The 15515-nt window shown below is 37.7% G+C and overlaps 1 protein-coding gene across 1 annotated transcript; it reads right to left on the minus strand.

The window, feature by feature from the left end:
* Nucleotides 1-4358: 4358 nt before the first annotated feature.
* On the minus strand, nt 4359-6933 carry LOC122927130 (chemokine-like receptor 1). Its single transcript, XM_044278721.1, has 2 exons — nt 6800-6933; nt 4359-5513 (listed from the first exon to the last, which is right to left on the minus strand). Exon 2 carries the CDS (start codon nt 5476-5478, stop codon nt 4423-4425), a length of 1056 nt encoding a protein of 351 aa, XP_044134656.1. The 5' UTR covers nt 5479-5513; nt 6800-6933; the 3' UTR covers nt 4359-4422.
* Nucleotides 6934-15515: the final 8582 nt, after the last annotated feature.

Below are 15515 nucleotides of genomic sequence, written 5' to 3' on the forward strand. Positions count from 1 at the left end.
GAGGCGATACTTCCAATCTAGTGGCTCAAGGAAAAGAGAGAATTTTCCTTCCCACTAGAGGGGGGGATCATAGGAGGAAATTACTTAATCGGGAGGCATACTGGATCTTCCAGCTGGGTTGAAGACAACCCCAAGGTCTTAATAAAAGGCATGATCTAATTCTACACTATTCGGAGAGTCGTTTTTGTGCCTAGGTGTTTTCTCATATACCTTTATACAGTGCACGCATAGTTTTGCCATTGTTTTTATACGTATCTGTATTGACTGTACACCCGTATAGGTTTGTCTGTCAGCATCTGTGATTTTACTTTTTGTATATAATTTTTTTCAAGTTGATTAGACAGATGTGATTGCACCATGTGTGCTGCTCCTCACGACCATGTGATCGATTGATTGCATGGCCGGCTGTGTGAGCAGCTCATAAGGTGCAATTTCATTAGAAGTTCGATATGTCATGAGGAAGGACTGTTATTTATTTATGGTCTGAAAAGCGTAACCGAACTGTACCTGTTTGTCGAAGATTTTATGCCGCAATAAAGCTACAATTTTTTCCACCTTCCTGAGCTGGATTTTCCTAATTTTCCTGATTAAAAAATTATGGATTGAATGTGGAATTTAGACCCTGGATTTTCAACTGATCCTCTTTCTTGGCTATAGGTTTTCATTTATTTGTCGCAGCATGATTTCCTGTGTTTGACATGTTTTACAATTTATATATAAGGGAGCACGTATGTTGTTTTTCCATCATTGTTTAATAAAAAAAATTCTGAATTGGAGAGAGTTGATGCTCAGTTAGATGTATGATCCTTTATTTGATACATCATATAATTTATTTTCTTTGGGTAATCATTTATTCGCATGGGGCCTTCTTGCTATTAATGTAGTGTGGTCCGCAATTCTGATAGGGACTCAGCTACGTGGAGCCCTCTTGCTGTGCACCCAGTGTAGTCCCCACTTGGTAATTTTGATTAGCGGCTCCTGTGCTACATTTGTGCATGGGATTTCGTTGATTGATAGATGTCCCTGTCTTTTATCTTTTTATTTATTTACTTTAATTTTTATTTTATTGCAGACATGTTTTGTGTTTGTCTCCCCTGGCCGGGAGATCAACATTGGTGTCTGATTTATTGGGGATTTGGTTGTTGTTGATGCGACACCGATACACTTAATATGTTTGATTATATCTGCTGCTTGGCATCTCTCTTTTCGTCTATTTATAAATTAATTTTTTCCATTACATCAGTTTAATTGTTATTAAAGGTCTAATAACATGTACTCTGTTACATAGTTTTTATTTTATTATATTTAATCATGTCACACATAGAAAACATGGACATAACTGACATACGTGGTCCTTTTTACAGTTGTACATTGTTGCTAGGCATCAGCTTGCGCTCCAAGCTGCGTTCCGTCTTGGGGCGATCAGATGATTCCGTTTAAGTCACGTGATATAGAGCGCAGAAGTACTTTCTAGCTTTGCTAAGTTACGTGGCGCTGGTATATCACGTGACATACAGGTACTCATGCGCCATGGTCTATATTCATTATGGTCACATGATATGTGGTCTTGTGATGCCTTGAGCTCACATGACCGGGTACTTCCTCTCTCAACATGCGCAGTCTGGATTTAAAGACGCTAAGGCCACACAGATGACCCCATGCTGGTTAGTGTAAAACCCTCCCTCCTCATCGTCTATTGCTGTTTTTAACTTTTCTCAACTGATTATTCATGTGTGTTTTTAATCACTTAATCACAGTATTTGATAACGGATCATAATCTTCACATGACACTTTTTTTTTTATTATTTGCATTTTTACATATCGTATAACCTTCCATCATGTTAATATTCATTATTAATTATGTTTTTCACTTTATTTGTATAATCATGTATTTTATATTCAAATTTTTGTACTAATTATCTTTAATAATCATTTATCATGTGGGCATGTATATATAGTTGTATTGAGCACCAGTATATTGTTATCACTTCTGGAGAAAGGTTTCATTGAGAGGATTGAAACGTTGCTGTTATTTGGTGAATAAACATACACTATTTTTTGAAGTGCCGTGAAATTTATATTTATTTACTTATTCCTGTGCTGCCCTTTTTATTTCATTTTTTATCAATCTACCTACCTATCAGAGAAGGGACATCAGCTTTTGAGATTTTAGAAGCAAATATATTTATGTTATTTGTGGGTTTTAGTCTATTTCTTCTTTATTTTCGTTCTTCTTTATCACAATAATAATGGGAGTGGTTTTCTCTTGTTTAATTATAGAACATGCAATCAATCCTGACTAATGTTTCTTGCATAAGTGTAATTCAAACTTCTGCCAATTTTGAAAAGGTCAAATGACTCCATTGTACATAAAATGGGTTCTGTGGTCCCAAAATGGCATTTTATTTCTTTTCATGTGCTTACTTCCTTTCCCCTCTTTTCAACATCACTGCATCCTGACAGGATGTTTACATGCAGAACTTCCTGTTTTCATCAGATTCCTGCTGGGTTTTCTAACCAAACCCATTATGGTTTTCTCTGCAGAATTTCTCACAGCTTTCTCACCTGCCTCACCGTTCCCTCTGCATGTTCGCTAGGTGAAGCAAGTCCCATGAAATATTACAAAGGAAAGCATTCTGGTTAGCAATTTCAACAGAAAGCAGCTGAAAACAGGAAGTTCTGGATGTAAGCATGCTGCCAGGATGCAGTGATGTTGAGAACAGGGGAAGGAAAATGCTGACATTGAGTATTTGGGGAACTCTTGGCAGATGAAAGTTTGTGTAACTGTAAAACCCCTCTAAACATATGTTAGAGCAACAAGCAGAAAGAATAGTGCAATTTATTTTATTAAAGTACAAGGAAATATAATTATTCGCAACATACTGACAAATTACATTGGATGGTGCAGTCTACATAAATTGTCTTTTTGCGAGCCCATTTACACAGCCTGATTCTGGGCCATAGCGAGTGTGGAATTATAATAAAACCAGCTCATTTAAAAAGGTCGCTATACAGACTGATGGAAGGCGCTTGGGATAGGAACAACCATTACTACAGTAATTCATCTCCCATACTTTTGCATTATGTCGGCAACATTTCATCTATTTATACCAAAAAATGTGCTACCAACTGGAAAGCATATTTATGCTCGCATTAACAGCCTGATTAGCCAACAAATCACCGGCACAGTTACACACACCAGTTATCGGGACCACACCTTTGTATGAACATTTGTTTCCGATAAAAGGCTCAATCATCTACCCATGTAAAGGGGTCCTTATTAGCGGGAGGTGCCATTTTCTATTTTGACAAAATTAGCGAATATTCGCTTCGAATATTCGTCATTATTCTACTTATCGCGATTAATATGCGATTTAAAAAATCGCGTATTGCGATTTTAACTTAAGGTAACTTTCCTATTGGTTTGATATCTAGAATTAGCGAAGATGACGAATATGACGAATGTATTCGTCATATTCCTCAAAACGAAGATAACAAAGTATTCTCCATCTTCATTTTAGCTCCATATTCGTCAACATCCCTAATTCTAGCAATCAAATAGAAAAGTTGACTATAGAGACAGCTGTGTTTAATTCGCTATGCGATAATATTACTTTGCTTTTTTTTTTAAATAAATAAAATAAATATAATACTTGATAATTATTATAATTATTTTATTTATTAAAAAAAGCTAAGTAATATAATCGCATAGCGAAATGAAAACTTAGCTGTCTCTATAGTCAACTTTCCTATTTGATTGCTAGAATTAGCGAAGTTGACGAATATGGAGCTAAAACGAAGATGGAGAATAGTTCATTATCTTCGTTTTGAGGAATATGACAAATACATTCGTCATATTCGTCATCTTTGCTAATTCTACCAAGCCAACCATAATAAACCAGGTCTAAGTTGAAATCGCAATGCGATTACTTCAAGTTATATTAATCGCATTGCGATTTTAACTTAATTCTCACATATGACAGTACATTCTAGTATGGAGGCGTTCCCATGGTGATGGGGACGCTCCATGAGCACGGAAGTCGGCAGAAGCGGCAACGGGCACTGACTGGAGCAGCCAGGAAGCCAGGAATCCTCAGGACAGGTAAGAACTACTTTTGGGAAGTGGGAAAGAAAAAAAAAAGAAAAAAAATATTAACATTCGAAATAGCGAATTTATAGTGCTATATTCGAAATATTTGCGAATTAGCGAAGTGCCAATATTCACAAAAAAAAATTGCTATTCGAATATTCGCGCTCAACACTAGTCCTTATTGATGTATTAAAGTAATGAGATAATCAGCATGATGTTTAGTTCCCATTATTTTGCTAAATTTGTAATTAAAAAAACCCCAATAAAATAGCTTAGCTTAAAATTTTCCGTCTTGGTCAAAAAATAATACATTTAATATTGAGTGTGGTTAATCAAATGACAACTTCCTTTTCAGAAACTTGATGTAACGTTGGACGAGCTACATGCCTTTCTTGTTTCTCAGAGTCCAACTCGTCCTTTTCTATAAATGCTTTCACCAACGTAGCTTGGAACGAGCCACAGAAATTCTCCTTGAAATCTCGGCCGATGAAGACGTAGAGAATGGGGTTAATACAAGAATTCATGATTACTAGGGCAAATGCAATTACAGCTCCATAATACAACACATAGATATTGAGGTTACTTCTTTCAAAAAGAAAAAGAAGGGAAAACAAATGATATGGAAACCAGCAGACAAAGAAGGCAATGATGACGGCCACAATGGTTTTAAAAGGCTTAGAAGATATGAAGGTTTGTTTCTTTATGAGCTGCAAAACAATCATAATGTAACAGGAGACAATGATGATAAAGGGTTGAAGAAAGAAGAAAACAAAGTTCAAGACTGTTGTCCTCATGAGGATAGATTCCTCAATTATGAAAGTACATATTGGATCTATATAAGATATGTTTAAAATTTTTGAATAAGATAAAGCCATAGCACATGAAATTGTCCAGATGATCAGGACAATGATTAAAGCTAATCTTGGCCTCCGATGGTTGTGACACCATACCGGGAACACAACACAGATGCATCGATCTACACTGATGAACGTGAGCTGGAGGATGCTGACGAGCATGTTCAGAGACAGTAGCACATGGATTAGCTTGCATATAAATTTTTCAAATGGCCAATATCCTAATATAATTTGTGTAATGTTCAAAGGAAGGAATAATGCAAACGAGAAATCTGCTATGGCTAAGCTGAGGAAAAACACCACATTGACTGTCTTCTTCATCCTGAAGATGCCAAACCAGATGACAAGACCATTTCCAATGATTCCCAGAAAACAAAATGTAAGGCAGATCACCGCAATACATATGGCTTCATACGTCATGGATTTATTATTGCCACCTTTTCCATAGTTTTCCGTGACTTGATAGTTTTTATCATAATCATATGTATAAAAGGTGGTATTTACCAAGGAATCAAAAAGTGTAAAATTCTCCATTATTTTTGTATTCAGGGATATTTACTTCTTCATTCCTGGAAAATAAATTCAAAAATTTAGATTTGCACTTTGTACTGTATAACTACAACTTTACAAGGGTTTTTTCATCTTACAATTCTAAATGGCAGGACCAAAGACAGGAGTTTGTTGCCCTTTCCATGACGCTTGCACATTTACATTGCCAGCATAGTTGTAGTTTTGAGATTTGGTTTTATCTCCCAAAAATAGATGGCCTCCCAGCAGAGAGTTCCTGTTAGGTTTTACCAGTGGAACAAACTGAAGAGTCTGTTTACTGAAATTAACTGAAACTCATAGTAGTATTAGTTATAGCAGTAGTACTACTCTCAATGCTGTTACTATGTTTTTTAAGAATCCAACTAGCCACCCAATGATTTCCCTGATGTAAAATTTAGTTATGTTCAATTCTCCTTATTGTTCATGGGACTAATGTGGGGATACATTTATGCTGTGTGGATGCAAACAGGCCAGACGCTACATTTGTAAGGATAGTTTGGAGCATCCAAACCCAGGAGCATCTCCTTATATTACTACTAGTATATTATATCATAATAAGCAACATTAATAGGCACATCCTTAGTCTAAAGAGAAAAGGCAACGAAAATACACATTATCATATAGAGCCCAAATATTTTTGGACCTTAAATTTTTTTCCACAAATTAAAAATTTGGTTTGTTTCCAGAAACGTCTACAATACATCTGTCCATGGAGTTGTGTCTGGTATTACAGCTCAACCCCATTCCAGGACTAAGCTACAATACCATACTTATCCCACAGACAAGAGTGGTGCTGTGCAGTTGGTCTTTTTATGGCATTTGCAACCCAATTAATGCAAAAAATAAGCAAATAAATAAATCTACTGGCTTTTGACTGGACACAATTTTGATTTTTTTCCAAAAACCTGTTGCAAAACTTCTACAGTTAATAAGTGTACAATAAGCGTCAGCAGCAGGATTTATTTATTTTTTCCAAAGAGTTTGTGCCTTTGTGCCTTTTTTACTCAAAACCTTAAAAACATCTAAAAAAATAAAGATATAATAGAAAAAATAATGTTCTAGGAGACCTCAGAGTGTCACATACCAATTTTAAGGGCAATTGGAGCACATTAGAGTCAGGTCGAATTTATTCATACCCGAATCTAACCTTCCGACTGACTCGTTAGAATTGGACCCAAAACAAATTTTAAGTAAGTGCCCTTGTTCTAGTTCAGTATGTACAGGAGGGTCAGAGTGCATTTTGCAGCATACAGTATATAACACCATCATTATATTATAGTATTAGTTGTCTATATACATTACTTACCAGTCGCTGATTGTATTGGAGGCTTCAGCTTCTATGTTGCTCTAAAGAGATTCTCTATTATACAGTATGTGTCGTATTTGAAATTCAGCTTCTTAATCTTTTATGAGAACTTCCTTGTGACTAACCGATTGTTCTTATCGCACTTGTTTTATAGACTCTATGGTTTAGTTATGTCTTAATAGAAGCAGCACAACTCAAAATGTCACATCATCCAAAAGAATTACACTAACAGCTGAGCTGCTTGTATATTTAGCTCTAAAAACCAAAGAAGGAAATGTATATCTAAAAATGTAACAGCACAAAAAAGATACAAAGTATCCAAACAGTTTAATAAAAGATGAAAATTAGAATTTCCAAGAACAGAAACTGGTTAAAAAAATGAACCAAAAATTCAAAATTAGGGCCCCTTCCAAGAAACTTCTGCGAAAGATCAAGTGTCAAATCCTTTTCAAATTTTGCCCACACTTTGGAAACTATGCAGTGTATCCACCCCATGGTACCACGTTTCTTAAAGTATATTGTAGGCTGGGTTCACACTTCAGTTATTTGGTGAGTTATTTCCATAGGTGCAAATCTTTCCTTTATACCTTATCTCTGAGTCAGGTAACAATAACTGATCAAAATCACTGATCAAATAACTGACGTGTGAACTCAGCCTTAGGGCTCATGCACACGAACATGTGCCGTACCTTCCGTCCCAACGCACAGGCACCGACCGTGTGAGTGGCGCACACAGATGCAGACCCATTCAACTTGCGGTGCGAAGGCACCAACCAAATTGCCACGGAAGCACTCTTTAGAGCTTCCATGGCCTTCCGCTCTATGCCTCCACTCTGTATATTCCGAATTGCGGACCCCAAGTGAATGAGTCCGCATCCGTGATACGCTGCACATGCGGTCAGTGCTCCTATATTGCAGACCCGCAGTTTGCGGGCCACAACACGGGCACCGGCTGACAACTAGGTGAAGTGCAGCCAGAAATGTGTGCAACCTGCCTTGCAGATTTTGGTTTTCTCTTCCCCTCTGGCGGTTTCTTTAAAGGTATATTCATACACAGAGAACACACTGCAGGCGGCATAATGACCTCATTGTGGCGCCAGAGCCTGCATCGCATTGCTGCAAGCCTTATGGAGGTAAGTATGTGAGTTTATTTGTTTTATATGTTACAATACAGGAGAGGAGTGCTATGGGGGAACTGCGGGGGCACTTGTTACTGGCACATGATTGGGGACATGTATGTGGGCAAAGGCACATCTTACTGGCACATTATTGAGGGGCATCTATGGTGGCATTTCTTACTGGAACATTATTGGAGGCACTATGGGGGCATCTACTGAGGCCACAAAGAAGGGATATTTTATGTGGGGAGCACTATGGGGGAAGGGGGGAGAGGAACACTATGGGGGCATCTACTGAGGCCACAAAGAAGGGTTATTTTTATGGGGGCTCTATATAGGGGTATTTTATACTGGGACACATTATGGTGGGTACTATGGGGAAGGGGGGAGAGGAGTACTATGGGGGCATCTACTGGGGCACTATATATGGGTATTTTATAGTGATATATTATTGGGGCCACTAGGAGGAAGGGGGGAGAGGAGCACTATAGGCCATTTACTGGGGGCACTATATAGGGGTATTTTATACCGGCACATTATGGGGGCACTATGGAGACATTAGCTCAGCTGGGGGCATTAAAAGGGGGCATTAAAAGGGGCACACATTATAAGGGGGCATTTTTTGTACTGTCACATTATAAGGAGAATTATTACTACTGGGGGCATTATGGTGGGCTTTATTACTACTGAGGTCTATGGGGAACATGATTACTAGTATGAGCACTATGGGAGCATAGTGGGGACATGTTGGGGACAATGTAGGAGCACTATTACTACCATGTGTGCTCTAGCAGAGAATTATTACTATTGATGGGACTTTTGGGAGCACTATCACTGTGGGGGCACCCTGGCACAGTATCAGCTTACCAAAATTATTCTTGGGGGACGTTATGTTTACACTATTAGTGTCAGGGGCACTATTTGCTGGGCGCAGTTATTTTAGGACACTGCGTGCCAATAATTATTAAAGGGCACTATCTGCATGGTACTACTATTATCAGGGGAGCACAGCGGCACAGTATTGCGAGTGGTAGGATGATTTGTCCAGAATATGGGAGGATAATGGAAAAGTAGTAAATTAAGATCAAACTGCAGAGATGAGAAATGGCTGAAAAATCGTTGTCTGGTCTGAAGGTCTGAAAGGAGAAGATGAGGAGAGAGAACATCTACATCAAAGGAGACGTCACTGGATGTAAGAGGTATGAGGCGCTGTATTACCCTGTATGCTCTGTAGTGATCGGAATGTTAGGGGCTAAGGGGTTAGGTTGAGAATTTTCTATTTTTGACTCAAGCAGCAGAAAGGCTAGGTGTACCCCTGGGCATGTGGGTGAGATGTTGAGAAATCTGATGCAAATGCTGCAAAAATAAAATAAAATATCAACCTAAATTAACCTAAACTGAAAAATGTAAATCTGTAACATTTTGATACATCGTCACCGAGTAGTTCACGATTTGCAATGCACAGGGTTTAAACTTTTGCTAATCTGCATCTGAAATTCCACAATAGAACATTCTCTATAGGTGGTCATATCTTAAATGTAAGTTTTTTCTCTTTATGTTTGCTGACGGTCAACCTGTTCCTCGTGTGATGTCAGAGCCGAACTGCATGGTATAAGTCATTCAGACGCCACGTCCTGCTGCCTCACTGAAGCACTGAGTGGAAGTCTGCAGCTGCCTGTCACTGTATATACTGTCACTTTATATAATATCTAGTGCTGATCGAGCACCAAAGTGCTTGTGTAGAACAGTTTGCGATGCTCGGAGCACTCGAGCACAATGGAAGTCATAAGGAGAACCCCAGGCACCCCCTGCTCTGAAGAGGGGAGGGTGTCAGGACTCTAGTTTGGCTTAGGAGTTCCTGCTCTGACTCCATATATAGCTAATACCATATATGGAGTCAGTGCTTGGGGACACCCCAGAGTATTCAAATCTAATTTCTGAAAAGTTCCTGCTGGGATTTGAACTCCCAATGTTGTACATTAGAGGCAAGGGCCAGTTTCTGATGTAGTGAGTATTCCTATTCAGCAACTTATTTTATATTTCTGTGCAGGTTAACATGTATCTCTATAGTGTAGTGGTTAATGTCCTTTCCTCTAATGTACAAGGTTGGGAGTTTGAATCCTGGCAGAAACATATATATATATATATATATATATATATATATATATAGCCATAATATATTTACATATATTGTTATATATTTTTAATATATAATGTATAAGGGGTTGGGAGTTCAAATCCCAGCAGAAACTTCTCAGAAATAGATGCTGAATTACATTTAAATACACTGACTCGAGCATCGCACTCGAGCACACGCGGTGTTCCGCCGAGCATAGCGATGCTCGAACCAAACTGGTGTTTGGCCGAGCATGCTTGATCAACACTAATAATATCATTGTATAATGCTGTTGAGGGGGCCCTGACAATAAAATCTCAGAGACCCTGTAATTAGATAAGAGGAACCACGGGTGACTGAAATGTGTGGAAAATTTCACTATTTCCTAAAAAGATATACTACAAAGTAGGGATGCGCGAACCTGTTGAGATTTGGTGCAGTTTTGATATACCAATTTTTTTTTTAAGTTTGCTTCGCTGAGTCAAATCTAGTCGAGCCAAAATGGCTTCAATTGTCCTGGAAATTTGTCTATAACCCCCTCTAGTCTCCTAGGACCTAAGAATTTCTAGTAAAACATGTTTTCTCTTTTCGTTAAATTTTTATCAATTTTTGCTTTTTCTCACCCCCCTCCCCAAGCTCTTGGACGCAATAATAGCAAGGACAAGGCCATTTTTTGCAAATCTTACATGTGTCACTTTATGTGGAGACACTTTGACTTATCCAGGCCATTCTGAGATTGTTTTCTCGTCACTTATTGTACTTCATGACAGTGGTAAAATTAAGTAAAAAAAATCATTTTTATTTATAACAAATTCCAAATTTACCAGAAATTTGGAAAAGTTAGCAAATTTCCAAATTTCTATTTCTCTACTTTTATAATAGAGAGTAATACCTCCAAAAATAGTTATTACTTTACATTCCCTATATGACTACTTCATGTTTGGATCATTTTGTGAATGCAATTTTATTTTTGGGGGGGACGTTAGAAGGCTTAGAAGTTTAGAAGCAAATCTTGAAATTTTTCAGAACATTTCTAAAACCCACTTTTTCAGGACCAGTTCAGATCTGAAGTCACTTTGTGAGGCTTACATAATAGAAACCACCCAAAAATGACCCCATTTTACAAACTACACCCCTCAGGGTATTCAAAAACTGATTTTACAAACTTTTCTAACCCTTCAGGTGTTCTACAAGAATTAATGGAAAATAGAGTTAACATTTCAAATTTTCACATTTTTGTCAGATTTTCCATTTGAATCCATTTTTTCCATTTACAAAGCAAGGGTTAACAGCCAAACAAATCTCAATATTTAAGGCCCTGATTCAGTAGTTTACAGAAACACCTATACATACACCTATACCTATACCATATGTTATCGTAAACTAGCAGAAGTAAAGGAACGCCATACGCCATACGTTTTTTGGAAGGCAGATTTTGCTGGACTGTTTTTTTGACACCATGTCCCTTGATGCCCCTAGAGTAGAAACTCCAAAAAAATAGCTGTTTTGGCACCAATTTTTTTCATTTCATTTACAACATTCATCTGACAGGTTACAGGATCATGTAATATTTTTATAGAACAGGTTGTTACGGACAGGACAATACCAAATATGGTTGTTTGTTTCAGTTTTACATAACAAAGCATTTAAAAAAAAAATGTTGTGTCTTCACATTCTGAAAGCCATAGTTTTATTTATTTTTTGAGCTACTGTCTTGTGTAGGGGCTCATTTTGATGATGGGTTGATTGGTACTATTTTGGGTGCGTATGACTATTTGATCGCTTGTTATTACACTTTTTGTGATGTACGTTAACAAAAAATGGCTTTTTTCACACAGTTTTTTTTTACGGTATTCATCTGAGGGGTTAGGTCATGTGATATTTTTATTGAGCAGGTTATTACGGACGCAGCGATACCTAATATGTCTACTTTTTTTATTTATGTAATTTTTACACAATTATTTCATTTTTGAAACAAAAGAAATCATGTATTAGTGTCTCCATTATCTGAGAGCCATCGTTTTTTCAGTTTTTGGGCGAATATCTTAGGAAGGTATGATTTTTGCGGGTTGAGATGTCGGTTCGATTGGCACTATTTTGGGTTGCGTATGACTTTTTGATCGCTTGCTATTACACAGCAGCACGTGGACCCGATGGCAGCTCCGATCTCCGCCCGACATCGCACATGCTGCACATGAAGGGTTAATGTGCCGGTATCAGTGATTTCACCGATGCCGGCGCATGCAGCAGGGGTCCTGCACCCGTCTGATCCCCATAAAGTACATGTACGTCACGGGTCCTTACGTCGTGGAAAGAAATGACGCACATTTACGTCATGGGTCCTTAAGGGGTTAAACTACACACTCTGATGCAGTGAAACCAGCCCCTTAACTATAACTCAGGTGTGAGAGTACAATTGATGTGAAACATCTTTTGAACTAGATGCTGTGATGCATTAATGCTTTCAGTAACAGGGCTAAATTTTTGTGTTACTGATGTGATATGCATTTGCTGCTTTACCCTCTCCCCCTCTTTTCTTCCAGCAATGTACAATGCGTTCAGTAACATGGCTATGATAATATGATAATGGGTTTATGATTGTTGTAGTATTATTGTTTTTGTTTCCAAAGAATAACACACTTTCACATAAACTGTTGTGTGACAGTGCAATTTGTTTTTCAGTGATGTGACATATCTTTCGAACTAGACTCTGTAATGCAGTTGTCTTCATTACCCAAGTTATAATTTGTATTACTGATGTGAAATGAGTTTGCTATCTACCCATTATCTTGCAGTGATGTACAGTAACACGACTATAATACACTGAGATTACCAGGTACAAACGGCAAATAGCAACTGCTTTTTAGAAAAAAAAGCGGGGCAATTCCTCAGTGTTTGTAAGGGCTTGTTCACATCATCGTTATGTATTCCTTTATGGCTTTCCGTTATAACATGGTTATAATGGAAAATAACAGAATCCATAAGACGAAAATCAAAACGGAAACCTTTAGAGGCATTTTATTTTGATCCATCATAATAGAAGTGTATGGGCACGCATAACTGACCCGTCTGGTTTCCGTTATGCTGGACGGAAAACAAAGTTCTGTTGACAGAACTTCTGTGAGTAAATGATCAGCCTACAAACGAACTAATCGTTGACATACATTGAATACATAGGTCAATTACCGGGAAGAAGTGTTTGCACAAACAGTTTTCCCGATAATTGATCCAGTCCACAGCCCGTGTAGAAAACCCTTATTCTTGTTTTACAGAAGAAAACTGTTAATTGATATACTTGTCTTCGCTTTCTTCATTTTGCTATATTTGCAAGAAAAGCGGAAAATGTTTTACTTAGAAAGCCACTTTTAGGTCAAAACTACTAAATGCAATATAACATCATTGCTATGCTCAGCAGATCCAAGTGCTCGGCCGAATAATTCAGGTGCTTGAATACATTTAATACAATGGAAGTCAATGGGGAAACCCCAGGCACCCACTGCTTAGAAGAGAGAAAAGTGTCTGGTACATAAAAAAAGGTTAGAAATTGATGGAAACAGCATTAAGAGGATAGTTGGATTCATTTTAGACTCCTATTATGTATGACATACTATAGAAAACCACACAAAGGCTATATGCCAAAAGCCAGGTATGCACAAGCCATCTATCTCTCTATCTATCTATGAGACAGATAACAGCCAGCATACCTTACAATGGCAGCCTTGTACACTATGAGATATTCCAAACCAGCTCTCATCTGACTGAGAGCCAGTAAACCTCACAGCTATTTTGCATCTGTTGGATGGCTTGGGTGGACCTGCGCACCTAGATCAATATCATTAGGGCGACAAAAAGTTTTCAGATTGTCCTAACATAATATTCAATAACCTTTCTTTACAGTTTTGGCATGTAAAAACTCATTTGCATAAACATGGACATATGGGAAAGACATGCAAATGAGCAGAATCTGCCTTGTTTTTTAGCTGTCATAAGACTATGAAAACCAATAGATGGCGCTATTGAGTTATGAACAGTGCCCTCTATTGCTTTCAAGTCTTATGATAAGACAAATATTCTTGTCAGAAGACTATGAAACCAATAGAGGGCGCTGTTCATAACTCAATAGCGCCCTCTATTGGTTTCATAGTCTTCTGACAAGAATATTATACTGAGTCTCTACTAGTTGAAGAAATAGCTAAAATGACAATGAAAGGAGAAGTTATCATCATGGGAGATTTCAATCTTCCAGATATAAACTGGAAAACCAAAATAGCAAGTTCTACCAGGAGTACAGATATTCTAAATTCCCTACTGGGGTTATCCCTACAACAAATAGTTGAGGAGCCAACCCGGAAGGAGGCCATTTTGGATTTGGTATTCACAAATGGGGATTCGGTATATGATGTCATTGTAGGCAAAACCTTGGGATCTAGTGATCACCAGTCAGTGTGGTTTAATATAAGAACTGTGAAAGAGTTCCACCACACAAAAACAAAGTTTTAGATTTTAGAAAAACAGACTTTTCAAAAATGAAATTAGTCATAAATGAGTCCTTATCAGACTGGAACGGATTACATGGAGTCCAGGAGAAATGGGACTACTTAAAAGGTGCATTATTGAAGGCAACAGAAAATTGCATTAGACTTGTCAATAAAAGCAGAAAAAGGAGGAGACCACTGTGGTACTCAGCAGAAGTGGCCCAAATCATTAGAAATAAAAGGCTAGCATTTTGTAATTATAAAAAAAACCAGAGCAATGAAGATAAGGAAATCTACAAGATTAGGCAGAAAGAGGCCAAGCAAGTTATAAGAACTTCTAAAGCGCAGGCAGAAGAAAAACTAGCTCAGTCTCTGAAAAAAGGGGATAAGACATTCTTCAGATATATAAATGAAAAAAGGAAATTAAAACAAGGAATAACTAAATTAAAAACAAAGGATGGGAGGTATGTAGAAGAGAATAAAGGGCTAGCCGACTGCCTTAATGAATACTTCTGTTCAGTTTTTACAAAAGAAAAAGAAGAAGGACCTCCACTAGAAAGGATGACTAATAAATCGTTTGATGCATGTGTCTTTACAGAGGAAGATGTTCTAAGTTTGCTGTCTAAAGTGAAGACAAATAAGTCACAGGGGCCTGATGAGATACATCCAAAATTATTAAAAGACCTTAGTGGTGAGCTGGCAAAACCGTTAACAGATTTATTTAACCAATCATTAGTAACAGGAGTTGTCCCGGAAGATTGGAAATTGGCAAATGTCGTGCCCATTCACAAGAAAGGTAGTAAGGAGGAATCGAGCAACTATAGACCAGTGAGTCTGACATCAATAGTAGGCAAATTAATGGAAACCCTATTAAAGGATAGGATTGTGGAACATCTAAAATCCCATGGATTGCAAGATGAAAAACAGCATGGGTTTACTTCAGGGAGATCATGTCAAACAAATCTTATAGATTTTTTTGACTGGGTGAAATAATAGACGGTGGAGGT

This window comes from Bufo gargarizans, chromosome 2 (assembly GCF_014858855.1).
Source record: "Bufo gargarizans isolate SCDJY-AF-19 chromosome 2, ASM1485885v1, whole genome shotgun sequence".
Lineage (NCBI taxonomy): Eukaryota > Metazoa > Chordata > Amphibia > Anura > Bufonidae > Bufo > Bufo gargarizans.

Excerpts from the sequence above, each read along its gene's own strand:
- LOC122927130 (XM_044278721.1), bottom strand. The coding sequence starts at position 5,478 with ATGGAGAATTTTACACTTTTTGATTCCTTGGTAAATACCACCTTTTAT.